We start from the raw sequence: 24,240 nt of genomic DNA, 5'->3' as shown, positions 1-24,240 counted from the left end.
TGATCTGAGTATAAGATTTCCTGGCTTCTGAGAGGCCAGTGAAGTATTCATGAGGGCGGCACACAGGAAGTGTGGGTTGTTGTTGCGGTGCAAAAAGTAAAGAGGCTGCTAAAAAGTTATCCGTCTCCGTCTTGCTGTTCCTAATTATTCAGAGAGATTCCCAACCATCTAGTGAACCCTCACGTTACACTACTCTTACTTGACTACAATTTTTGGATACTCGACCCACCTCTGTACAGAACAAATATTTATATGTTGAAATATTTATGGACCTAACTGTATATACAAACATGATTCATAAAGACACAGGCACAGAAACGGGTAACTGTACAAGAAAGCCTTTGTTGCATAAAACGCTGCTATTTTCACAACTTCGTTTTCTTTTAGTACTTTAAAAACTGAACTTGACGCGCAATAAGCTGCAATAACTTTCTGAGCAGCACCTGAATGCAGCACTGAACCAGAACCCACTCCGTCTGCTGTAGCGGCATCTAGCGGTCAGAAGTTCGAACAGCAGTTAAACAGCCAGACGGATAATCTCAACGTCGTTGGTGCAGCGGATCAGATGTTAGACTGACCGCAGCGCGATCATACAGACACACACAGAATCTGCCTGTCTGTCGTTCTGTCTGCACGGATCCGCAGACGGTCAGCTGGTGAGCCGCACACAGACAGGACACGAGGCGGCCATGAACGCGGCGTGTTTCTGACAGCCTCCATCCGCATCCAGAGCGCAGCCGCTGCTTGTATCAGAGCGATCTGTGCTTTCAAAGCGGAGGAGGGGAGCACTGCAGCAGACATGCCGGGCCTGCTCCACATCACCCTGACCGGTGAGTCTCATTCTTTAATAATGTCTGATCTTTTTATTTCATGCAGCTATAATCACGGACCGCGACAGCATTTTGAGAACGATGGATATCCTACAACAAACACCCTCAATGAAAATATGAGGCTGACAGAATTCTTGGGAGACTTTGAAAACATCACAGACGAAGACGAAACTCACTACTGAGCGCCAAATGTGCGTTTTTTATTTAGTGCTGCAGGAAATAATAATAATAATAATAATAATAATAATAATAATAATAATAATTATAATAAATGAAATAAGGGTGTAACCAGCAGCCTGGGCGAGATCTCCTTTAATGTATCGCTCAGGTTAAATCCTGCGAAGTGGATGCAGGCTGGCAGTGTGTAGGAGGCGCGCAGTGCACTTAAATCAGTGGACACACACTGCAGTGTTTGACACACACACACACACACACACACACACACACACACACACACACACACACACACACACACACACACACAGAAGGCAGAACCAGCAGCACCAGACCAAAATCTCCTAGATATGTTTGATTCAGTTATTAACATGATCATATTTGTCATTTGACAAAAAATTGACTTTGATCAAATTCAATTTAGAAACAGAATAAATGTGAATTTAGAGTCACGATAAAAACCCGAATTGTTATTTTGTGGTGGCAGCTGCAGGAGAAAACCTGCCCATGTTTGAATTTCCAATATTTTTGCTTTTGTTGGATTCATTTTTGTCAGAAGACACATTGCAGCTTTTTTTTGTGAAATGTGGAGGTTCATCTTTGTGTCCGTGCTTAAAAAACTACAGGTATTATATGGCAGTTTGTTAAATAAGAAAGAATTCTTTATGGGGTTGGAAAGATTTGTGGGGTGGGCACAGGTCTTATAAGCTGATCTAAAGCTTAAAGCACGGAGGTTGATGGCTTAAGGCCAGTTCCCCGGGACATTATGTAGACTGTAGAGTAAAAATGTCCACTATTAGATTTTATCTGCCATGTCAACTTAAACTGATGGCATCCAGCAGTTTTAAAAAAGCGTAACAACAAAAGTAAATATGAAAAAATTTGCCTATATCTGTTCAAACATCCATAAATATGGATTAATGGAGTGAAATACTAAACCTCTATTCAAATTTTGAATCAAATTACACTAATTAGTTAAAGATAGTATGCATCTTAAGAAAACTGACTTATAGTAAGTTAATGTTTTCATAGTGACATATTCCCAGAGCTATAGTACTGCTTGGCCTGTTTGTATTGTTGGCAAAATACTTAATCACACAAACAAAAGTTAGATATTAGTAGATATGATTTATGGTCAGTCCTAGGTAGTTGCTAGGCATGTACAATTACATTTTTGTAGATTTAAATGAGATCTCATTAAAAACTGTTAAAATGAAAACGACAAGATGCTTTCATAGGGTGTTATAGGTGCTTAAATGCTATTAAACCAGTCATGTTAGATCCATGGTGAGAAGAAGGGAACATAGATAAAGATTTTGTGTATCATAGAATGATAACTCTAAGAATTAGCTTCCGAGATGGCAATATAGATAAAGCTAAAAACAAAAACAACAACCCAGAAACCTAAAGGCCTAGTACCATAGTGTAAAACAATTAGTTCCTAAAATTTTGGCATGGAGCACAGCATTTTTCTTTTATTATTAGAAAAATGAATTTTAGTTATATATCTTACTAGCATGCTAAGCTTTGATGAATTGTGTTATTACAATTAATGTGGTACATTAGCATCTCAGTTGGCTATATTCTCCAAAATGTAAAAAACTGTTCAAATTTACTCACATAAACAATCATGTAATTGAAAATGAATTTCAGTTTATTGCTAACGTTGATATTATAAAAACTAAATAGGCATGAACATAACGTTAGTTTGACCTGGTGTTCACTGCATCAAGATCCGGCCTGTATAAAATAAATTAGGCCACAGCTGTAAATTCTTCTTTAGTACAGTTTTTGCCAGCTCACAGCCATCCCATCACTCTGCAGCTACAGCATTTTAACTCACACGATAACAAAGTCCTGCCCAGTTGTTGTCTTCAAATCACAGTGGGCATAGTTACAGGACATATATTTATTCACAGGATGAGTCATCAGAAACTTTTATTTTTGCTCTCACAGCTATCTTATCCTCACAATGCAGCTGTTAAGACAAATGCAGTTCTCAACATTTCTTATTACACTAGAGTGATTTAAACAAATAATTGCACATCCTATCTATTTGTCATATTGTACCATGCAAGCTACATGCGATCATGATATACATACTACACACAGCAATACCTGGATGGTTTCTTAGCTTTAGGTTTGCTACATTAATCAAGAATGATGGTTGGTAATTTCTCACATCAATATTACATGCATGAGATCACATGTAATATAATCTATATATTTTTTTCTTATTATTCTTTAATTAGACATATAACACTGCTCTATTTCTTTAATTGTGGTCTAAATATTTAAGTTGATCGTGTTGCATGTAATTTGGGATGAACTGATTGGAGTACTGCTCCACATTTTAAGGAGCCAACTGAAGTGGTGCAGGGATCTGACCAGGATGCTGCCTGGTCAGATGGATGTTTTTCCGGCATGTCCTGCTGGTAGGAGCCTCTGAAGACCCAGGGTACATTAGAAAGATTACATCTCTCAGCCTCCAGATGAGATGAGGAAGTGTCTGGAGACAGTGACGTCTAAACATCTCTCCTTAGTCTGCTACCCTTGTGACTTGGATTCAGATAAATAGATGGAGCAGTGACTGAACTCTTTGTATATACCTTTGGGTAGATGGATTACTAATGCAGTACCAGTGTGAAGCGAAAAACTTGCAAACAAAAGCTGAGGCCTAAGACCAAATACTGATCAAATATTGATCTCTTAGCTCATTATAATTCATGAGCAAGGAGCCCTTGATGTCAGAGCATTCTTTTAGAAAGAAAAGAGTTGGTGCTTTAGAGCTTGCTCTTAGCTTCTCGACATGCAAACAGCTACTTTGAAAACAGGCCAGATCAAATGTTTGTGTTTCAGGGTTGGAAATGTGAAGGTGGTGCTGAAGGTCCTTAATTCTACTTGGTGGTTTAGCATTTGATTGTAAAAACACATCAGATTGCATAGAAATCTATTCGGTCTTTAAGTGATGACGTGACGAATCCTGCTTCCGGGCCTAAAGTAGTCTGCGTTTAATATGGCTTTTGTGTTGTTAACATGTTTAATGTTTTGTATTTTCTTCTATTTAATCTCAAAAAGCTCCTAAAAACAGTCAGTGATCACTGTTGACCTCACTCGGCTTTTATTACCCCTAATAATTTTAAAGTTTAGTTTTTAAAACCTTAAGATGTAAATACAGCCCAGCCCATGCAGCAGTGTATTAATGACTAACCTCGTATTATGGATGGATTATCTCAGTTGTTCTCCTGGCTGAAGTTTGGTCCGTTTACAGCATCCTGCCATGCTATTACATTTGTTCCTGACCAACGAGAATCCTCCCGTTAACTTTTATCGAGTGGAAAAAAGTTAGCGTGTTTATATTATGCTCACGTAGCTGTGTCGCTAGCGGTCACGTAGCACATCGTTATATACCAGCTAGCCAAACTTCAGTAACCATACAAACGTCACTGCTGTTTAGTTTTCTGTCTTCATTTATGTTGGAAGTGATAGCAGAGCTGTACGTTTGAATTTGTTTCCAAAATCCCTCAGTCAGGACATGCTATATTGTATTTAGATAGAAGCTAGCGAGCTAACTCCCTGCTAACTTCTAACTCCGTTAAATGTCATAAATTCCATTTTCATGGATGCCTGGATGTTAATCTCAGTTGCTACACCTGGTAGAGCAGAACACTGATCATTTTATTACAGATGAAAGACTTTAGACAGTTTTTCAACTCTCAGTGATGCCTTGATTTATGGACTTGCAGCGGAGTTTGAGCCCAGACACGGCTAGTGATGTCAGACTTAAAGACTGGATTGGAACACTGCTCTTGATCAAGTGTGTTCATTTATAAATAATGGTTCCTTACATCAAAAGCGGCCTTTGATAGCTTTGAGTGGTATAAATATGTAAAATTGTGCTTTTTTTGAAAACCAAAGATACCTTTAAACTTCAAATGCCAATTAATGTCCATTTTGTGAAGTCCCAATTAGACTATTAAAGGACAATAAAGCGTGGCGTGTGATCCCTCAGTCCTCTCAGTCACAACGTGTAGTTACAAAAAACCAAAGCATTCAGCTTGTGCCTAGTAGATGAATTCAAGGTGATTACGTCCATGTTTTTATATGATCTGTATGTAGCCACCTGGGGATATACCATGGTACCCATACTTATACACAGTTTATGATTTCAGCATTAAGTCTTTGTTGTTGTTAGAGGAGAGTTTAGTAGAAAGAACGTACTCTGATACTGACAGTGTTTGAGGCTTCAGTCATTCTGGCCTGAGGTTTTCACTTCTGCTGCATTAGCTCACTTGTACGATGTATATTCCTCTTGGGTATGTGGCATAATAATGCAGCATCTGTTCAGTAAGACTGAAAAGAACGCTGCATCAGTACCAACATAGCAAAATTTAAACTCACGAAGCACTGTTTTATATCTTTATGGCCAAATATTAATTGATCAGCGATGAATCAGGGAGTATCAGTTTTATATATGTTGTTTTTCTGCTGATTGTCTTAGGTTTTCCTGGAGAGCGTTAATTTTAACTAAATAAACTGCAACTCACATTATCTCAGGATAAAATAAGGACTGTTTCCTGTATGGATGCTTATGGATTCACCACAGTGTTGACTTGGGAATTTGGAAAGTACAAAGGAAAAATCCCAAAAGGTTGAATTTGTTCATCTGGACATAACGTTTTCAGTAGGAGAACGCTACGTTTTGTCACTCACCCAAGTGACTTCTTCAGTCACTTGGATTGCTTTAATAATAAGGAATTAAAGCGACAGAAACAGGGCTGTTCTCCTCTAGGTGATGAATCCCTCATCTCTCCCTCCTCCCATCTGTGGGGGACTGTGGGGTTGTGGTGTTGGGCTAGAGAGCTTAGCATGCTGCAGACATGTTTGAGATATGTTGTCTATGATATTGTAATCTGCTCACTTAGCCTTTGAGGTCAGACAGCCATCTGTGGTCTCAGACGGCTACATATGGGTGGTTACAGTGAGTGCTCCCCCTCCATTAGGGATTAGTGATGGATGCATAAGTGATGGATGCAGGAATTGGTCAATTTATATTAAAAAAAGACAGCTGGAGAAGTTAGCAATTAAACAACAAACGGATGAGCAGGTGATACTAGCAACCCTAAATGATGAAAAGGCACAATAGGGGTGTGTAACACATTTGGGAGACTGCTGTGCCTTCATTCTAAAATTAATTTATGAGCTCCTTATTAGCAGTTGCAGCTATAAGCTTGAGTTTATCTATAATTACTTACTAATAGCCAGCTACAGATGACTAACTGTGAATTAAAAACAAGAAACCAAGACAGTATTGTAATAAAAATACACACAAACTAAACAGCTAAAATGTGTTCTTATTAACTGGTTCAGTAATGTGAAATAGTTACAACAATGGCTCTTGTTGCTCGACATCAATGTTCATCCGATTGGTCTCATGTACTGATCTGTGTTCATGTACACATTCTCTTTCCATTTCAGTTGTTTTTTAAAATTGTTTTCCATCACTGAAAGCTACCTTGCACAGTTTAGGCATCAGAACTACTCGGTTACAGTTAGAAAACACAACTGTTGATGCTTTTTGTTCTCCTCTGAAGATTTTCTATAGTCATGCTGACTGTAAACAGGACAATCTGTCAAATTGCCTTTTTTCTGACTGCTTTACCAAAGCCATTCATGACAGCTTATATACCATTTATAAACAGTACAGTATTCTATTATGCAGGTAGTGATAAACTGTAATTAAGCCCTAATTAGTGAACACTCAAATGAATAGTGAATCAATTAGCAAATGAAGGAATTAGTGCAGTAAGATGTCATGGGAGTCCGATAAGATACTGAGAGAAATTTAAATACAAAATGAAAGAGCTGTCACTGATGTTCCAAGCTCAGCAGTGAATATAACACTTCTTTGATTTGAGAGTTCTGTATTTAACAGTAAATTAAATCTCTTTAATGTGCAATAGAGTCTATAGAGTGCTCCTATCTCTGCTCTGCCCCTGGACTGCTGTTCTTCAAAGTGTGCTGAGTAACAAAACAAGGAGTGCTGCAATTCTGCATCGGGAATTAGTTAAACGGATTTCATCTGTCAGTTCATTTAATTCTAATTGTTTTTTTATAGTTTTTACTTTATTTTTTCATTGTGAGCCACTGTAAGTTTTTTTAAATTCAGCGTATAAGAGCAGATGATGTCCAGATGTTCAGAGCAGAGGATCGACAGCTGACAAGCTGTAATTGCAGCAAAACCTTCATAACAAGTTTTATTCCATCTGAGCCAGAAATGTGAACTTCAAACATGTGAAAATCACACTTTGTGTGTGTGTGTCTATCAGGAAAGCTTTAATTCACATATTTCCATTTTCCACCCTTTGTAGAGATTATGTTTGATTTGTTTCCTTAAATTCTGTTTTCTTTACACATTTTCTCAGTATACTATTAATCAGTGGCAGTTAGTTTCAGGCTATGCTACCGCTCCAGTGTGATTAACTGCAGTGGTACATTCTAGTATCAGCTCTAGTGTTTTTTTGCTTTCTTCCCTGTAGCTCTTCTGGCCAGCTGTGATGCCTTCAGGCTGGGTTCTTCCCACCGTGTAATTCCCCTCAATGCTCCGGCAGCTCATCTCTTCAGGGATGAAAGTCCAGCCAAGTCAAGTTTCATCCTGGAGTTAGTGAGAACCAAACGTCATTTGGTCCAGGAGTTAGTGCGAGCCCAGCCTCATTTGGTTCATGACATGGGTTGGCCAGAGATACATGAAACGTCACGCTCACAGACCAAGATGGAGTCAGCTAACTCATCTCAGTTGAGCGCACCACCATCTGCGAGTCAGGTGGCAAGAGCTCATGCAGCTGTGGATGACAACCTGGATGTGGAAGATGAGATGGAGGTGAGGGCACGTTGCTTTTGTGTTTTGTAACAGATTAACTGAAATCCTTTAGATGAATTACGGAGAGCCGAACTGGAAAATAGCCACGCAATTTAGTTTGGCCGTTTTGTCTTTGCTTATGTGAAAAAAATCTCATCTTTTCATTACTTGCAGTATGTTTTTTAAGTCTTGCACAAATAGTTACAACATGAAAAACATGGAGGCACCGCTGCTGCCCTTTAAATTACACTCTGTAGGAGCAGAAATCGTGTAAATAACAACATGAAATAATGATGAGTCATTCCTTTGATCATTCTGAGCCCAGCTTTTTTATTTATTTATTTTTTTGTTTAATGCCAGTTTATCATCATTATTAAACCGGATTTTTTTGGAATCAAGGAAGAGAGGCTGAAAGGATAAATAGTTTTGAAAAGCTCTGAAACAATGTTGTATCCTTGCTTTCATTTAAGAAATATTTCTGCCTAGTTTGTCTAATTTCATCTGCTCATGTGGTTATTCTGCAGCTGATCATTTATTAGTTTCTCTCAGCGTGTCTGTATATCTGACCAAATATTTGTCTGCTTTCAGCGTATGGTTCATCTGGCAGTTCCACAAGATGCAGAAAGCTACACTGTAAATCCAGACTTCGCTGACCCAGAGGCGGAGCTTCTCAGCGGGCCAGGAGCTGGCGATTCTTCCCAGGAAGCTTCTGGGTTCTATGGAACAGATATGGAGGACAGAGACAGAGGAGAAGAGGGCCCAGAGGACCGAGAGAGAAGAGGAGGAGAAGACGAGTGGGAGAAAGAGGCAGGGGAGGAAAACGAGAGCAAGGGGAAAAAGGAAGACGAGAAGGGAAGAGCGAGAGACGATCAACATGTTTTGGATGCCTTTGAGGTCAACCACACAACACCAGATCTCGATGCTCTGATTGGTTAGTAAAAATCGTTTCCCTTATTAAAAACACATCCTCATGCAGCTTCTTTGTGTTTGGGATTTAGTTCTCTACCAAAGCCCGCTGTCATTCAGCAGGAAGTTGCATCTTCAGAGACTTTATTGTTATTCCACAGATGTCTGGGACCAAATGTTTGCCTGGGAAAAAACAATTTTAAATCAACATTTTTACAGACTGTGCTGCTCCACTTTGGTGGGCAAACATTATGTCTGCATCTCAAGCTGTTGTGGGAAGCGAGTTATGATACTGGTTCTTAAATATTGATTTTTGCCAAGGGTAAAAATTCAGTCTGGGTATATAGAAATGTGGGAAAGCACCTGAAGATACAACCAACTGCTGGAGAAGAAGAGATAAAGGCATAGCCTGTATGTAAAAGATGGGCATATTTTCTGGGTCTGAAAGAGATTTTTTTTTCAGGTTTACTTCAGGTATTTCACAAAGGATTTGAGGACTAATAATTTCTTCCTCATATTCAAAGTCAAATTTGCACAGTTCTTATATATATATATATATATATATATATATATATATATATATATATATATATATATATATATATATATATATATATATATTGTGTTGTACCTCGTCAATCTCTATCTGTGAGAGGTAATCGGAGCACTAGGTGCGGTGACTCCCAAGCTAGGCGAGTGGCTCCAGCAGATCCCGGGAACAACATCGGAGATCTCTGTCCAGAAGAGCGCAGTCCTGGGAACAGCTAAGATACTGCGCAGGACCCTCAAGCTCTCAGGCCTCTGGTAGAGGACCCGAGCTTGAAGGATAAACCGCCCACAGGGGCGTGCTGGGTGTTTTTTATATATATATATATATAAACATTTAACAACCGGCGTAATTAATTTTGTTCCTTTAACTGGTTCCGTATCTCCTGTGACTTTGTGTCTTTGATAAGCTGCCAAATCCTCAGCACTACAGACAGTGGACTCAAAGAAACAACATATGTTTGTGACATGTCTCAATGTGTCACACAGGCTACAGTCCATCTTTCAACCCCTCCTCCTCCGAGCAGTCCAGCATCTCCATCCCAGCAGAGGGACCTGATTCTGGGCCAGAGGAGCATCGCGCATCCCCCGTTCTAAAGGTGAGGATAGAGAAATTAACCTATTTATCTGTGTGAATGTAACTCAGACTGGTTATTAAGCTGGGTGGTTACCATAAACTTAATCATTTAACTGAACTTACAGATTCAGGAAAAGCAACAAAACAAGGACTAATGTGATATTTGCTATACAGGTGGGTCCTTTAGATAAAGAGCTGTGGGAAGCAGAGCGGGAAGAAGATTTCCTTTCTAGCGGATATGGAGGCCTTCGCTCCTCCATCACTACCACTACTAGCACATCAAGTGCTGCTGGAGATGCTGTAGGAACAGCCTCCCCAGAGACCGACACTGGCACAGACTTTGGGCTGCTGGGAAGTTATACAAAAGGTACACTAAAGCAGTTTCCTTGTTTTATGTTGTTCCCTGTTCCCCTGTGAGATATCAACGTTTGTTTCTGTAATGTTCTTTTATTTATGTACCCTTGTGCTTTGTATTTCCTGTTTACGTGGGATAAAATGTTTGTGCTACATCGGACATTTCAGGAAATCCAGCTATCGCCTGAAATTTTTTGATAGTGACGCTGTTTTTTATTCTTTTCTCTCTGTATGTTTATTGAGGCGTAACATTAATTAATAACAGATACAGATTTTCTGTATCTGTTATTAGAATAGTTTCTCTTGGGTATTATCAGTATGTTTTGGGGGTAAATGTGATGTGGTCAGCAGTGTTTTTTACCTTGGAACCGTCCCATGGATGCCATTTTTGCCCAGTCTCCTTCTTATTTTTGAATCATGAACTTTGAGGCAGGTGAGGCCTGCGGTTCTTTAGATGTTGCTTTGGGTTCTTTTGAGGATAAGTTGTTGATGCACTATTGGAGTTATATTTGTAGGCCAGTCAATCCTGGGAAGCTTTCTCTGTTTTTCCAGTGGTTCAGTGGAGTCGCCAAGAATTACAAATACGTTTTAAACCCTTTCCTGAGATATACAGTCCTGATCAAAATTTTAAGACCACTTGGAAAATGGCAAAAAATCATACTTTGCATTGTTGGGTCTTAACAAGGTTTCAGGTAGAGCTTCAACATGCAACAAGAAGAAATGGGAGTGAGCCAAAACATTTTTGAGCATGAAATTTATTGAAAACAACGCTTAAACTGAAATGGGCTGTTTTACAGCTGATTTAGGACCACACCTCCAAAAAAAAAACCCCCCCAAACCCCCCAAAACAAAAATCAAAGTTTAAGCCTTGTTTTCAATAAATTGCATGCTCAAAAAATGCTTTGTCTCACTCCCATTTCTTCTTGTTGCATGTTGAAGGTCAACTTAGAACCTTTTAAAAATCTGACCATGCAAAACATGATTTCTTGCCAATTTAATTCATTTTTCCTTTTTAAAGTTGGCATTTAAATGTGTGAATGACCTTGTGCAGCATTCAGTCAGTCATTCAGCAGAAAAGGTGTAAGCACAAGATAAGCTGTTAGCGGAGAAGATTGTAAACTACCAATAGTTAGAAAACTGCCACAAGAAATAAAAACAAAAAAGATTTAACGCAAAGGGATGATATTATTATTGTTATTAGTGATGTTTTCTGTCTGATCTTATATTTGTATTGAAACATTGTGTCTTAAAAGCCTAACCAGGGACAAAGTTGGCAAGTTAACTTTGGTTAGTAGGGGTATAGACACTGCATCTGTTACATTGTGTTTAAATGCATCAATGTTTGATAAACGGTCAAATCCTCTGTTTTATAAAAATATAAAATGCATACAAACTATAATCTTCTCAGGTCAGATGTTTGTGTGGACTACATAAGAAGTATTCTGATCAACAGATGTTATTGCTTTAAGATGGAGCCAGGACAGATGTTTAGCCTTATGTTGAAGTGAGGTAACCATCTGCTGACTGGCATTAAAATGATATCAATTCTCTTAAGGCTAAGAAGATACACGTATTTCACAAAATCAAACCATTCCTTGTATCCAGCACTCAGCAGGTTTGCTCTGGTGTCATTTAATTTAGGATGTCTGTCATTTTTATTTGTTGTTAACTGTAATGACTAAAAGATGCAGCTTGTTCTAGAAGATCTGGTGAATTTGCCAGCAACACAAACCCAAATTGCACATTTAGAGGATTGAAAAGGTGTTAAAATGCTTGAGTGTAAACCACAGAGAAGCTTCTGTGTTTTTTATCTCTGCTGCCTTGGTTTTGTTTCTGCAGGTGAGACAGAGGATGAAGAGGCTGAGAGAGAGGAAGAGGAAGAGGAGGAGATAGGCCTCGTACACATAGGTGTATTTACCCACAATCCCACTGTACCAGAGGTTGGCTTGGCTCCCAGCAGAGAGCCTCTGCAGCCTAGTGTGGAGAAAGGTGAGTGTCCAGTAATAACCAGTTTAAAGCTTCTCTAAGCCCCTCCCCTTAGAAGGATTTGTTCAGTGATAGCACAGCAGGTCTGTCAGTTCTTCAGTGTTATGATCATAGCAAGCCTGACTAAAGCAGGCAAATTGCCTCCTCTGTACCCAAGAATTTAGACCAAAAGACAGAAGTGACGAGGGGAAGGAGGAAAGATGGAAAAAGATGGAGCGTGAAGAAACAAGAATCAGACACATCATCCCACTCACTACTGATCCTTCCCCCACTATTGGGTTCACCGACCCATCCTGGAATTGGCTGGAAAAGACCACTCCTCTGGAGTCTCACAGGTCAGAGGTCAGGGGTGGTGGGGTCGCAGAGGTCCTACTACCAGACAGCGATCTCAAAGGAGTAGAGGTGACACACCAGGTAAACTTGCAGACAGTGGGAACAAACGACAAATATAAGTTATTTTTTCCGATCATAAAATTCTGGCATTTATAATGCTATTTTACTTTAAATCCAAATCTTTCAGGTAGTTTGTGTTGACTGGAGTGAGCTGACTGGACGAGGCTATGTCGTCCTCAACATGACACAAAACATCAACTGCGTGAGTACACCTCGACCTGACGATGCCATGATCGCCTTTTGGAATCAGAAGTAACCAAATTTGGATGAAAGAGGATTGGGCTAATAAAACCCTAGAATTTAAATTGCAAAATGTGGAGCACAGACTCTTTGGACCATCTGGATCTCACAGAAGACTTTACTGTTTATTTCAAAATTCCATTTAAAATGCTTTACAAAACACCAACACCACAAAATGATTGACAGTAGGGGTGCAACATACACAAAATTCACGGTTCGGTTCGATACTTTGGTGTCACGGTTCGATATTTTATTGATACAAAAAATGTTCATGCCTTTTTAATTTGTCATTTATTAAAATTATAAATATATATTTTAACTCAAAAGTACAGTTTTTAAATTTAATGTTGCTGAAAAAAGAAAATAATAAAAAAAATAAATCTATCTGATCGAGAAATCACTCATCTTTGGAAAGGAGAGTTTATTACAGAGAAATGGCTCTTTCCAAAATAAAAGCTTTACTATACGCTTCTTCTGGGCTATATTCTCAGCAGCATATAAACATATCAGGTCCCCATAAGGAGAATCCTGTGCTAACGGCTGTCTAAATGACTCGGGTAAAGTTTGTAGCATGCGTGCTTGTTGTTTTTGTCTGCTTCCACTTTGCACTACAATGATGTGAGCGTAAATGCGCAGTCATATTCATTGTGTTCGCACTAGTGCTGTCAGCCTTAATCTGAAATGACGTTAACGCCACAACACGGCAAATCTCCGTTAACGAGCTACCGCGGATCACCGTGCGTGGGGCTGGACGGCGTCAACACGTTAACGAGCAAACTGCGCTAACGCAGTAGTTCCCACCCATGTAATTGAGCATTACGTGGCACATCCGACATACTGTTTTACTTTTGTCCATGACGCGCTTACCTTCAGGGTCATACGTCACATGAAGACCAAAATAGTTCCAAAGGCCAGATCTGAATGAGGGTGGGGGAGGTTCAATTTGCCATGTTGCAACGAGCTTAGCTTCTGTCTTGCTAGCTTGTGCTGCGCTCAGTGGATCTGCGCTTGACAGTGCAGTCTAGGCGGAGTAGTCGAACGCAGATTCACTGAGCTCTCAACACAGACAGCATTGTCAGAAGGAAAGTTGATAAAATAAATTAAAAATTTTGTTTGATAGATATGCATACCGAACCGAAAGCACTGTATCGAACGGTTCAATATCAATACGTTGCACCCCTAATTGACAGATGCAGTTTTGTGACTCAGTTCTCTTTTTGGAGCCAGCCTCATGTGGCCATTAGAGGAACTGCACCTGAAGCGGTTCCTCTAATGCCCCTTTGTTCAGTCAGGGGTCATTTTTAGGGGTTAACTGCCACGTCAGTGATGTTTATCAATCTGTTACAGTTTCTGAAAAACTACAGACACAGAAACATCCCTACAGTGTTTGGAACTGATCTGCAGTTATGCAATTGTATGAAGGTGAAATTAAAGTTTAGCTGGCTAAATTCACTTCGTTACATGGCGACTTTGTACATCTGTAGTGGTTAGAGATGGATCTGAATCCTGTGCACACGATAAGTATAAACTTTATTTCATGACATTTTTTAAACATTCAGGAATACGTTTAACCCCATCTGCACTGCTGAGTGCATGGACTGCTACTTAGAAAATGTCTGTTGTCTATTTGTCTATTAGTCTAACGTCTGGTTAGTAATGATAACACTATGTCTAATAGTAATATTTAATATCAGAATATTTACTTGTAATTCTTTCAGTTCTTACTATTATAAGTACATATAATACCAATTTTTTCAGCAGTCTGATTCCGTTTCAGCAAATTAGTTTAAGAAAATTCAGTGCAGTTGATCTTGGAGATAGCTGTGACCAGCTGTGGTTTGGGCACACAGTTTTGCTTTTACACGACAATAAACCACTAAAATCTGTTTGCAAGCAGACCGAGACACTCATTCTCAGGTGGTCTGTTTGGTCTGAACCAGTCCAAACAGGTCAGATACAGTGGGGCAAAAAAGTATTTAGTCAGCCACCGATTGTGCAAGTTCCCCCACCTAAAATGATGACAGAGGTCAGTAATTTGCACCAGAGGTACACTTCAACTGTGAGAGACAGAATGTGAAGAAAAAAAAAAATCCATGAATCCACATGGTAGGATTTGTAAAGAATTTATTCATAAATCAGGGTGGAAAATAAGTATTTGGTCAATAACAAAAATATAACTCAATACTTTGTAACATAACCTTTGTTGGCAATAACAGAGGTCAAACGTTTACTATAGGTCTTTACCAGGTTTGCACACACAGTAGCTGGTATTTTGGCCCATTCCTCCATGCAGATCTTCTCGAGAGCAGTGATGTTTTGGGGCTGTCGCCGAGCAACACGGACTTTCAACTGCCGCCACAGATTTTCTATGGGGTTGAGGTCTGGAGACTGGCTAGGCCACTCCAGGACTTTCAAATGCTTCTTACGGAGCCACTCCTTTGTTGCCCGGGCGGTGTGTTTTGGATCATTGTCATGTTGGAAGACCCAGCCTCCTTTCATCTTCAAAGTTCTCACTGATGGAAGGAGGTTTTGGCTCAAAATCTCACGATACATGGCCCCATTCATTCTGTCCTTAACACGGATCAGTCGTCCTGTCCCCTTGGCAGAAAAACAGCCCCATAGCATGATGTTTCCACCCCAATGCTTCACAGTAGGTATGGTGTTCTTGGGATGCAACTCAGTATTCTTCTTCCTCCAAACACGACGAGTTGAGTTTATACCAAAAAGTTCTACTTTGGTTTCATCTGACCACATGACATTCTCCCAATCCTCTGCTGTATCATCCATGTGCTCTCTGGCAAACTTCAGACGGGCCTGGACATGCACTGGCTTCAGCAGCGGAACACGTCTGGCACTGCGGGATTTGATTCCCTGCCGTTGTAGTGTGTTACTGATGGTGACCTTTGTTACTTTGGTCCCAGCTCTCTGCAGGTCATTCACCAGGTCCCCCCGTGTGGTTCTGGGATCTTTGCTCACCGTTCTCATGATCATTTTGACCCCACGGGATGAGATCTTGCGTGGAGCCCCAGATCGAGGGAGATTATCAGTGGTCTTGTATGTCTTCCATTTTCTGATGATTGCTCCCACAGTTGATTTTTTCACACCAAGCTGCTTGCCTATTGTAGATTCACTCTTCCCAGTCTGGTGCAGGTCTACAATACTTTTCCTGGTGTCCTTCAAAAGCTCTTTGGTCTTGGCCATGGCGGCGTTTGGAGTCTGACTGTTTGAGGCTGTGGACAGGTGTCTTTTATACAGATGATGAGTTCAAAGAGGTGCCATTCATACAGGTAACGAGTGGGGGACAGAAAAGCTTCTTACAGAAGACGTTACAGGTCTGTGAGAGCCAGAGATTTTCCTTGTTTGAGGTGACCAAATACTTATTTTCCACCCTAATTTACGAATAAATTCTTTACAAATCCTACCATGTGAATTCATGGATTTTTTTTTCACATTCTGTCTCTCACAGTTGAAGTGTACCTCTGGTGCAAATTACTGACCTCTGTCATCATTTTAAGAGGGGGAACTTGCACAATCGGTGGCTGACTAAATACTTTTTTGCCCCACTGTATATGAACACAATTTTGAAGCCAATTATTCATCCTAGAACCAGCACACGCAGCTGTGATGTGTCCTTCTTTGAAGAAGGAGCCAGACTTTTCTCTCCCACTGCAGTAGCAAACATCAGGTGGAGGAGTGCTGTAGAGCTCTAAAACCCGGACTGCTGGGGGCTGCTTGTATTTGTGTGTGTCGGTGAACGAACATCTGTCCATGGCACCAACACAAACCCTCACCACCAATGCAGTAGTTGTTGGCACAGAAACAGGGATGGAGTCAAAGCTGAGCTACTGCAGTTTAACTTCTTTTATCCTGTTTCCTCACCTTTGTGTGTGTATGTGTGCGTGTGTGTACGTGTGTGTGTCTGTGTGTTACAGGAGGATTTCCGTTTAGACCAGGGTGTGCGGTTGTTGACGACTATAGAGCGAGTGTTTGCTCGGAGAATGAGTAGCCCTGAGGGAACATGGGTAATCTACCTCAGCAAGCCTACACACCAGCAACACCAGCTGCTGATGAACGTGGCATCTGTGCATGGTACACCCACCTACACACCTACCCACACACACAAACACAAACAGACACACACACACACGTACACATGTACCTTAAAATGCAGAGAAAATAGTAAAACACAATAAGTACAAACAAAAATGTTTTTAACTGTTAAACTGGAACACATAGCACACAGCATCAGCATCCCTATTTATAGCCAATAGGGGGAAGAAAGACTTGTTTCCTAGTCAACAAAATACAACATTAAAATTACAAAAAAAATATGACAAAAACTACAAAATCTGATGTAATTATAAAATAAAAGTACTCACTGTGCTGTAAAATGTCATGTGTGACAGATATTATGTTAGCTTTAACTGCTTTATACTGAATGAGGTGCATTAAAAGATTCTGGAGTCAAAAATCAAAAACGTCCCTGACTTCTATTTGGCCTGTTGTCCTTTAGGCTATGTGTTTGTGCACAGCTTCCAGCACTGCTGGATCAGGCCAAGTAAATCCTTTTTTTGATGATTCGACCATGGGTATCAACTTCATGCTAACGACAACATCAAAACCTCTGTCAAACTGACCTGAACTTCCGGTTGGGGATTATCTGTGATGAATAGAGTTGGATCTCTGGCTACAACTCACAACAAGGGTCATAATTACAAATCTGAACAGGAGCATACTTGTCATTTTTTATATGCTCAAGCAAAAAAGTAGTTAGTCTGAGATATTAAACCCAACAGAGGATCCCTGTTACTGATTTGAGTGCACAAGCATATTAATATTCATCCATGTAGCTTGTCCAGACTGCAGTGGCTGCTGGCAGCTGTGTGACAACAATGTGCAGACAGACATGAAACAATAAAAACATTCAGCACAAATAAAAATGTATCAACAGAAGTTATCCCAGTCTTCATACTTCAACTCTGAACCAACGGTGCACCCTGAAATATTCAGTTGTGATCAGGGGTCTCAAGCAGTTTCTTTGTTCTTTGGATAAAAATAGATGGTCTGCTGTCACATTAAGTTAATTTTCAGCCTCTTTCAGGGTGTGTTATCTGAAAGCCTTCACAAATATCAAACAGTTGCAAATGTCAGGCTTCAGTATCAGACAAAGAAACATGATATAAAGAGATCCTTTAAATGAGGCATTTGATTCAGTTCTGACCCAAAGAAGAGTTTAGGAGCTTCTCAGTAACACACATATTCAAGCACACACAAGCACTATGTTGGCTCAAAGGACTGTGTCTGACAAGATATGTTTTTTTATCCAGGAGTGATCCCGACCAAAGACATGCTGGGCATGCTGGCAGAGATCAAGACATGTCTGACTGAGGTACAACATCTAGAAACTTTTTAAATTTGTTGCAGCACTCTCCAGCAAATCAGATTCAAACATTTCTGCTAAGATACTGAAGAGAACACAGTGAACGTGTGTGAAATGAAATGGAAAAAAATGCACCTCTTTCTGTGACAAATCGTCGGTATGTCACACTTTTGGCCACCCAACACGTCTCTTTGTTACGCGTTCGGAAACGGCAGGAAACATGAGAACCGTTTGGAATGAATCTACACATGTACGTGGGTTACCGGTTCTATTGTATTCCATCCACAATCCTGCGTGGTTCATAGGGCCACCTCGGGACTTGATAAATCATCGGTATGTTATATGTCGGGATTGAGAATGGCCTGGTATTTCTTACAATATAAGCCCAAACATTCATGCTGACAGATTTCTTTTATTTAATACTATAGCATTTCTTTTTCAAGTGGAAAAACTGAGACATGCGCTTCTTTTTCCTATATTAAACCCCTAAAGCCTGAAATCTGAAATAATTCTGCTCCATATTATATTTGCTACATCTGGAATTTTGTTTAAATTGCTTAAAAATATATTGTGCCTTTTAGTTAAGTTTTTCAGGGGGAAAAAAATCACACTGATCTTGTAGAAGTCTCAAAAACTCACAGAAAATTGTATGTGTCAAATATGACACACTAGGCATTAAGGAGTTAAGATATCTTAGGGAGTAAATGTGCAGTTACACTGCTGTTTACTGACAAAAAAGGGGAACTTTCACTGGTCCACTTAAGAGCAAGGTGAGCTGTCACAGTGTGAAACGGGTTTGACATGAGTTTAAACTAATGGTTGATTGTTGTGCATGCGTACCTTTTCAGGTGGGCGTCCAGAACTACAGTGCTGCCAGCAACTGCCCGTCTCGGCCCAGTCACACACGCAGTGACTACGGCAAGCTGTTTGTGGTTCTGGTTATCATCGGCTCCATCTGCATGGTAATCATCACATCTGGATTCATATACATCTGCTGGCAGAGACGGCTCCCTGCAACGAAAACTGCGGTAAGCACAAACACAAACCATCGCCATGCGCTAACTGTGGCCCGTGCTGATGTGCAGCTGTGCTGTCAAGTGTTTAAGACCACAGATGTTTGTCAGTGTTTACAGTATATATATATTATACCCTCTATACTTAAGTAACTTAACCTAATGTAATATGGTGTCTTGGAAGTTTAATTAACAAAGTCTGCAGACACGGTCAGCGGTAATCAACACCTTCCTTTTTTCTCATGCACACGAGAGAGTGAAGCGCCTTCAGCAGGGCGCTGGTACACAGTCTCTAAAGACGAATAGCACAGCACTTCTTTAAACACAGTTCAGACCAAATTAAAATAAAATAAATACATTTTAAAGGACATTAATTGAAATGTGCTTTCAGAAAGCTGATTTCAGTAAATAATCCATCCATTGGTGATGGGTTTTTATGTAGCGTGCAGGTTGTCCAAATCCAAATATAATATTACTAATAATATGAAAACATTATCATAATTGTATAGGTTTTAACAGTAAAATAACGATGTACTAATTTAAATGTATTAATGTGGTTAGCTTTCATATATTGTGACCAGAATGAAGGAGTTAGATCAAACATATGATGTTGGAAACATGGATCATGGTTAGGGATGATATTCATCTTAGTTTAGGTTTTGTTAAATCCCTCTAGCCTGTGTTTAGGGCTGAGGTGTATCAACGTTTCTTTGAGGTGTTCTTACTTTGCCAGACTTTTCATTGGTTTCCTCTCATTCATTTTATTTTTTGCTGCTGAGTTCATGAGAGATGAAGGTATTCATGTCTCTGAGCTGCCGCACTGGATAAATGGATTACTCTTTATAAATCTTTTGCTCCTTCTTTTCCACACAGTTTCGTGCTGAGGAGCTTCACTTTGTGGTGAACGGTTGCCATGATAACCCAACACTGGATGTGACTAATGATGGCCAGCCTGAGATGCAGGAAAAGAAGCCAAGTACCAATGGGCTTGCAGGAGGAGGAGCAGGAGGAGGAGGAGGAGGAGACAGAGGTGGGGAGGAGAGCAGTCGATGGCAGGTGATTGGAAGACTAATTGAGGGATAAAAAAAAAGATGAAGAGATGGATGAGTAAATAATGAGTAAATGAGTTACTGCTAAAGCTTCCTTTTTGAGAAAACTAAACTAAACAAAAATACATTCTGCCTGGCAACGGCATGAAGACACTAATCTTTTTTTTTTTTTTTAGGTATTTGTCAATCAAGCAGCCACAGAGGAGGAGGAAGAAGAGCAGGACACACATCTCTGATTGATGAAGACGATTCTTTTATATACAGCTTATGAGAGGAAGCCCTGAGGAAGGAAGAAGATAATGAAAGAGGATGGGGAGATGGTGGCAGAAGAAAAATAATACAAATGTTTTTGATGGAGAGAACAAAGAAAGAAAGGAGAAATAAGGGAGAGAAAAGGAAGACGCTGATGGTAATAAAGTGTTGCCCAGTCAGCTGAGCTAAGACTGAGGCTAGGGGGAGTAGAGGAGGAGTCACTGACGTCATGTTTGAGATTAGACACTGAATTCACGTAGAGTCATGAGTCTCTCTGAGATCTCAGCTTTTAAAACAATCAACAGAGTGTGATTGACAAAGCTGAAATTTCATTAAAAGATTAAACTCCTGTTGGATAGGTTAATAATGCCATCACGCCATAGAAATGCCTGTGTTTAGTGTGCCTTACGCTGCTACCTTTTTGTACAGTGGCTGCATGGGACAGATTAAAAGCAAACTCTGCACAAGTCATAACTTACAGCATCATTTTACAACCCTAATGTTTGAATGTCAACGCTGTGGCACCGTTTTGTGTCACAAATCATTAGACAGAATGGCCCACTGTTTCCCTAACTGTGAAAGTAATCGAAATATTAAAGGTTTACTATGAATTGTGGTAAAACTGAATATATTTAGGTAAGTTACAGGTCAGTATTTTATATATAAGATGTAATGATTTTATAAATATGATATATTAGTTCAGGGTAAAGTAACCAACAGTGTATGAAGTTGACAAAATTACCACCAGTAGAAAAATGCCACTCCTCATATACTTTTTCCCCTTATTGTTTGTCATATCTGTAGAGACTGTCCATATTAAACACAGCCGAAGTTTGAAATAATGAGCTCATAGTCTGAAGCTCAGGCTTTGACGGGCTTGAAACGCAAGTTTTACAAAAGGATTTTTTCCACTCTCTTGCCTTGCTGATGTCAGCACTGCACCGATGTCCTGACACAACCAGAGCCACGGCCCGACCTCCTGTAGGAGGCGGGGCTTTGAAGTCTGTTTGCAGAAACCAGCAAGTACCAACCAATCAGAAAAATGAAAGCAATTAAAACAGGTTCACACAGAATTTTTCATAATAATAATGTTTCATAATCTTCTAAGAGATATTGTGAATTAATTTAGGACTAGGGCTGTTCGATATAACGATATATATCGGATGACGATATAAAAATGTCTATCGTTTCATTTTACGCTATCGTTTGTTTCGTGGTGTCGCAAAATGAACTGTTTACAGCAATATTTTTTCATTGTTTTGATGGTCACTGTAGTGGCTATATTAATTTCCTAAAGTTCTCTCTTTCTCTTATATTTAATATAACCACACTATGGACAGACAAGCGCCTGTTTTTATGCGTTGTGGTTAGCAACAAAGACAGTAACACCATCGCGTGTCCTCTTGTTTATGTTCCACATAAACCTTTCACAATAAAGCTCAAGATCCTGTTGAGACTTTTCAAAATAAACTGAACCAAGTGAAAGAGCAGATTTTTACGGATGAGAAGTAAAAAAGAGCCGCCAGGTGCTAAAAAATAAACCTTAGACTCAAATGTTAGAACAGGCTTTTATTACACAGCACGCCTAATAAATACTCACAAAGAAAGCCGTTACAACTTATGTCTAAAAATGTATTGTTTCATGCATCTGTTAAAACACTCGACTCCAGCTACATGACGCGCAGCTGGAAACACTTCCCGCAAGTCGAGCTGCCCGAGATTCACAGAATTTACAGAAAATGTTACATTTTTGTGATTTATATCGTTATCGGATGATAGAATTCTTATATCGGGATATGAGATTTTGGTCATATCGCACAGTCCTATTTAGGACTTAAAGTCACTATGGGTTACAGTTAGTGCTTGCTGTTAAACTCTATATTCGGACATCACTGACAGCAGAAAGAAAGTCCCAATACCAGTGCAGCCAATCAAATCATCAACAATTAGATGATAAGGTGTGACTACAGTGACAGCAGCGACTCCTCTAAGCTACTCCTCTGGATTACTGATGAGAAAGTAAAGCCTGTAGCAACTTTGAAAGTGAGGTTTTGGCACTTTATTGATTCCTCTTGGAAGTAGTGACTATCATCGTTGAAATGCTGCATCATGTTAAACGTCTTACATACAGTGATTCAAATATCTCTATTTTGCTTATAGGAATGGTTGTAACTGCTGAGGATGTTTACTCTGCACTCTCAAACATGTCATGTGATCGCTGTACTTGTGTGCTGCTAGCCTTATATGCTGTTTTTCTCCCCCAATAGTGCTCTAATGGCTGCTGTATGCTCCTGGCTAAGTCTTGAGGCTATGACACATGGGCAACATTTAGATGTCAAAAGCATGAAATATATAGATAGTTACAGTGTTAAAGTCGAGTCACCAGACCCAAGTCGAGCCCCAGGTGTTCAGTATTATGGTGTTAAACATTAAAGTCAGAGTTACGTTTAAGTCACAAATGGAACGACTACAGTATACACAGGGCACACAGGAGTAACAGTTTGAGTTCCAACTCAGTAAAAACACGTCTGCAGTGTTATCATCACTCCAAACTTGTCCCATTTACTTTATTCAGGGCTTATAAGATTGAGTTAGCATGGCCATTGTCTGACTTTAAAGGAGTCACCTCAATACACGTATGACTAACATTTAAGTTCAAATTCATTCATAAAGGATCAAAATTAGAATTAGCAGAGGTTACAAGTCCACGGCCCAATTAATAAAACACTGACTCGCTATCACTGTGATGACACAGATCAGGCGGAACTAAAACATGCTCACTGACTCATTGCTGTAGTTGCCCATCTTCATTTTCATCAAGATGCTGCCTGTTTTATCTCTTACTCTGACTTTTCTTGATGCATCAGTACTGTACATGGCTTCACTCAAACCCACACGGATTAATATGCACCATGTCAGCTAAGCAGTATTTATGGAGCGCTGAGGACACATGCAGAGATGGAGAACGATCATGAATACATTAAATGGTTGCCTGCAGTGTGGATTATGTGGTTGTCAAGCACAAGATAGCTAGGGTGGAGACTACCGAAAGTGTGCACTACACAGAAGAAATCCAAATGGAGCTTTATCATTCTGTTTAATATCAGGCAAGGCACAAAATACAGGCAGGCTCTTTGTTGTTATATAGATGAGCATGTAGCTTTCAGCCCTGCAGTAAGCATCAGTATAACAAAACATACAGCTGGCGTTGCTGAGAAACTTTAATTTAGACAAATTTTGTTGCTTGAAGTGATCGTTTAACAAATTCTGCTTCTTCACATTTTTGATTTTATACGTTTTTGTTTTTAGGTTCTGATGGCAAGCGTGTGGATAGTTAACAGTGCCAGCACAAGTTCAGTTGTAGCAAAAAACAAATGAGCCCTTAGTTTGTATAAAGAGTTTGTTGATATGATTTTAAATCAATATGTAAACTTTTCTTTTTTTTTTACTTTTCATTCATTATTTTGAAATATTTTATTTTTAATTTAAAAAAGTTTTTTTCTATGTCTGTTTGTTTGCATTTACACAAACATATGGTTTCACATTTTTGGTTGTCATTGTAATAATTGTGACAAATAAAGTTTGAAGAAGATGGGATACTGTGGTTTGTCACCTCCCAATTGTAAGTAACTGTATGATATCACAGTTCATTGGATTTAATGCTTAGCTTAAACTAGATTC

General features: G+C 39.6%; 1 protein-coding gene across 1 annotated transcript; it reads left to right on the top strand.

Annotated features, from left to right (window-relative positions):
- Window positions 1-536: 536 nt before the first annotated feature.
- On the top strand, window positions 537-24,156 carry podxl2 (podocalyxin-like 2). The gene is made up of 13 exons (XM_004547365.3): window positions 537-830; window positions 7,544-7,884; window positions 8,452-8,794; window positions 9,805-9,914; window positions 10,067-10,259; window positions 12,086-12,235; window positions 12,390-12,646; window positions 12,753-12,827; window positions 16,798-16,954; window positions 18,193-18,254; window positions 19,094-19,273; window positions 20,132-20,314; window positions 20,484-24,156. The coding sequence occupies exons 1-13, from the start codon at window positions 800-802 to the stop codon at window positions 20,541-20,543; spliced, it is 2,142 nt and encodes a 713-aa protein (XP_004547422.1). The 5' UTR covers window positions 537-799; the 3' UTR covers window positions 20,544-24,156.
- Window positions 24,157-24,240: the final 84 nt, after the last annotated feature.

This window comes from Maylandia zebra, linkage group LG5 (assembly GCF_041146795.1).
Source record: "Maylandia zebra isolate NMK-2024a linkage group LG5, Mzebra_GT3a, whole genome shotgun sequence".
NCBI classification, from domain to species: Eukaryota; Metazoa; Chordata; class Actinopteri; order Cichliformes; family Cichlidae; genus Maylandia; species Maylandia zebra.
This window is presented reverse-complemented; position numbering and strand designations above follow the sequence as displayed.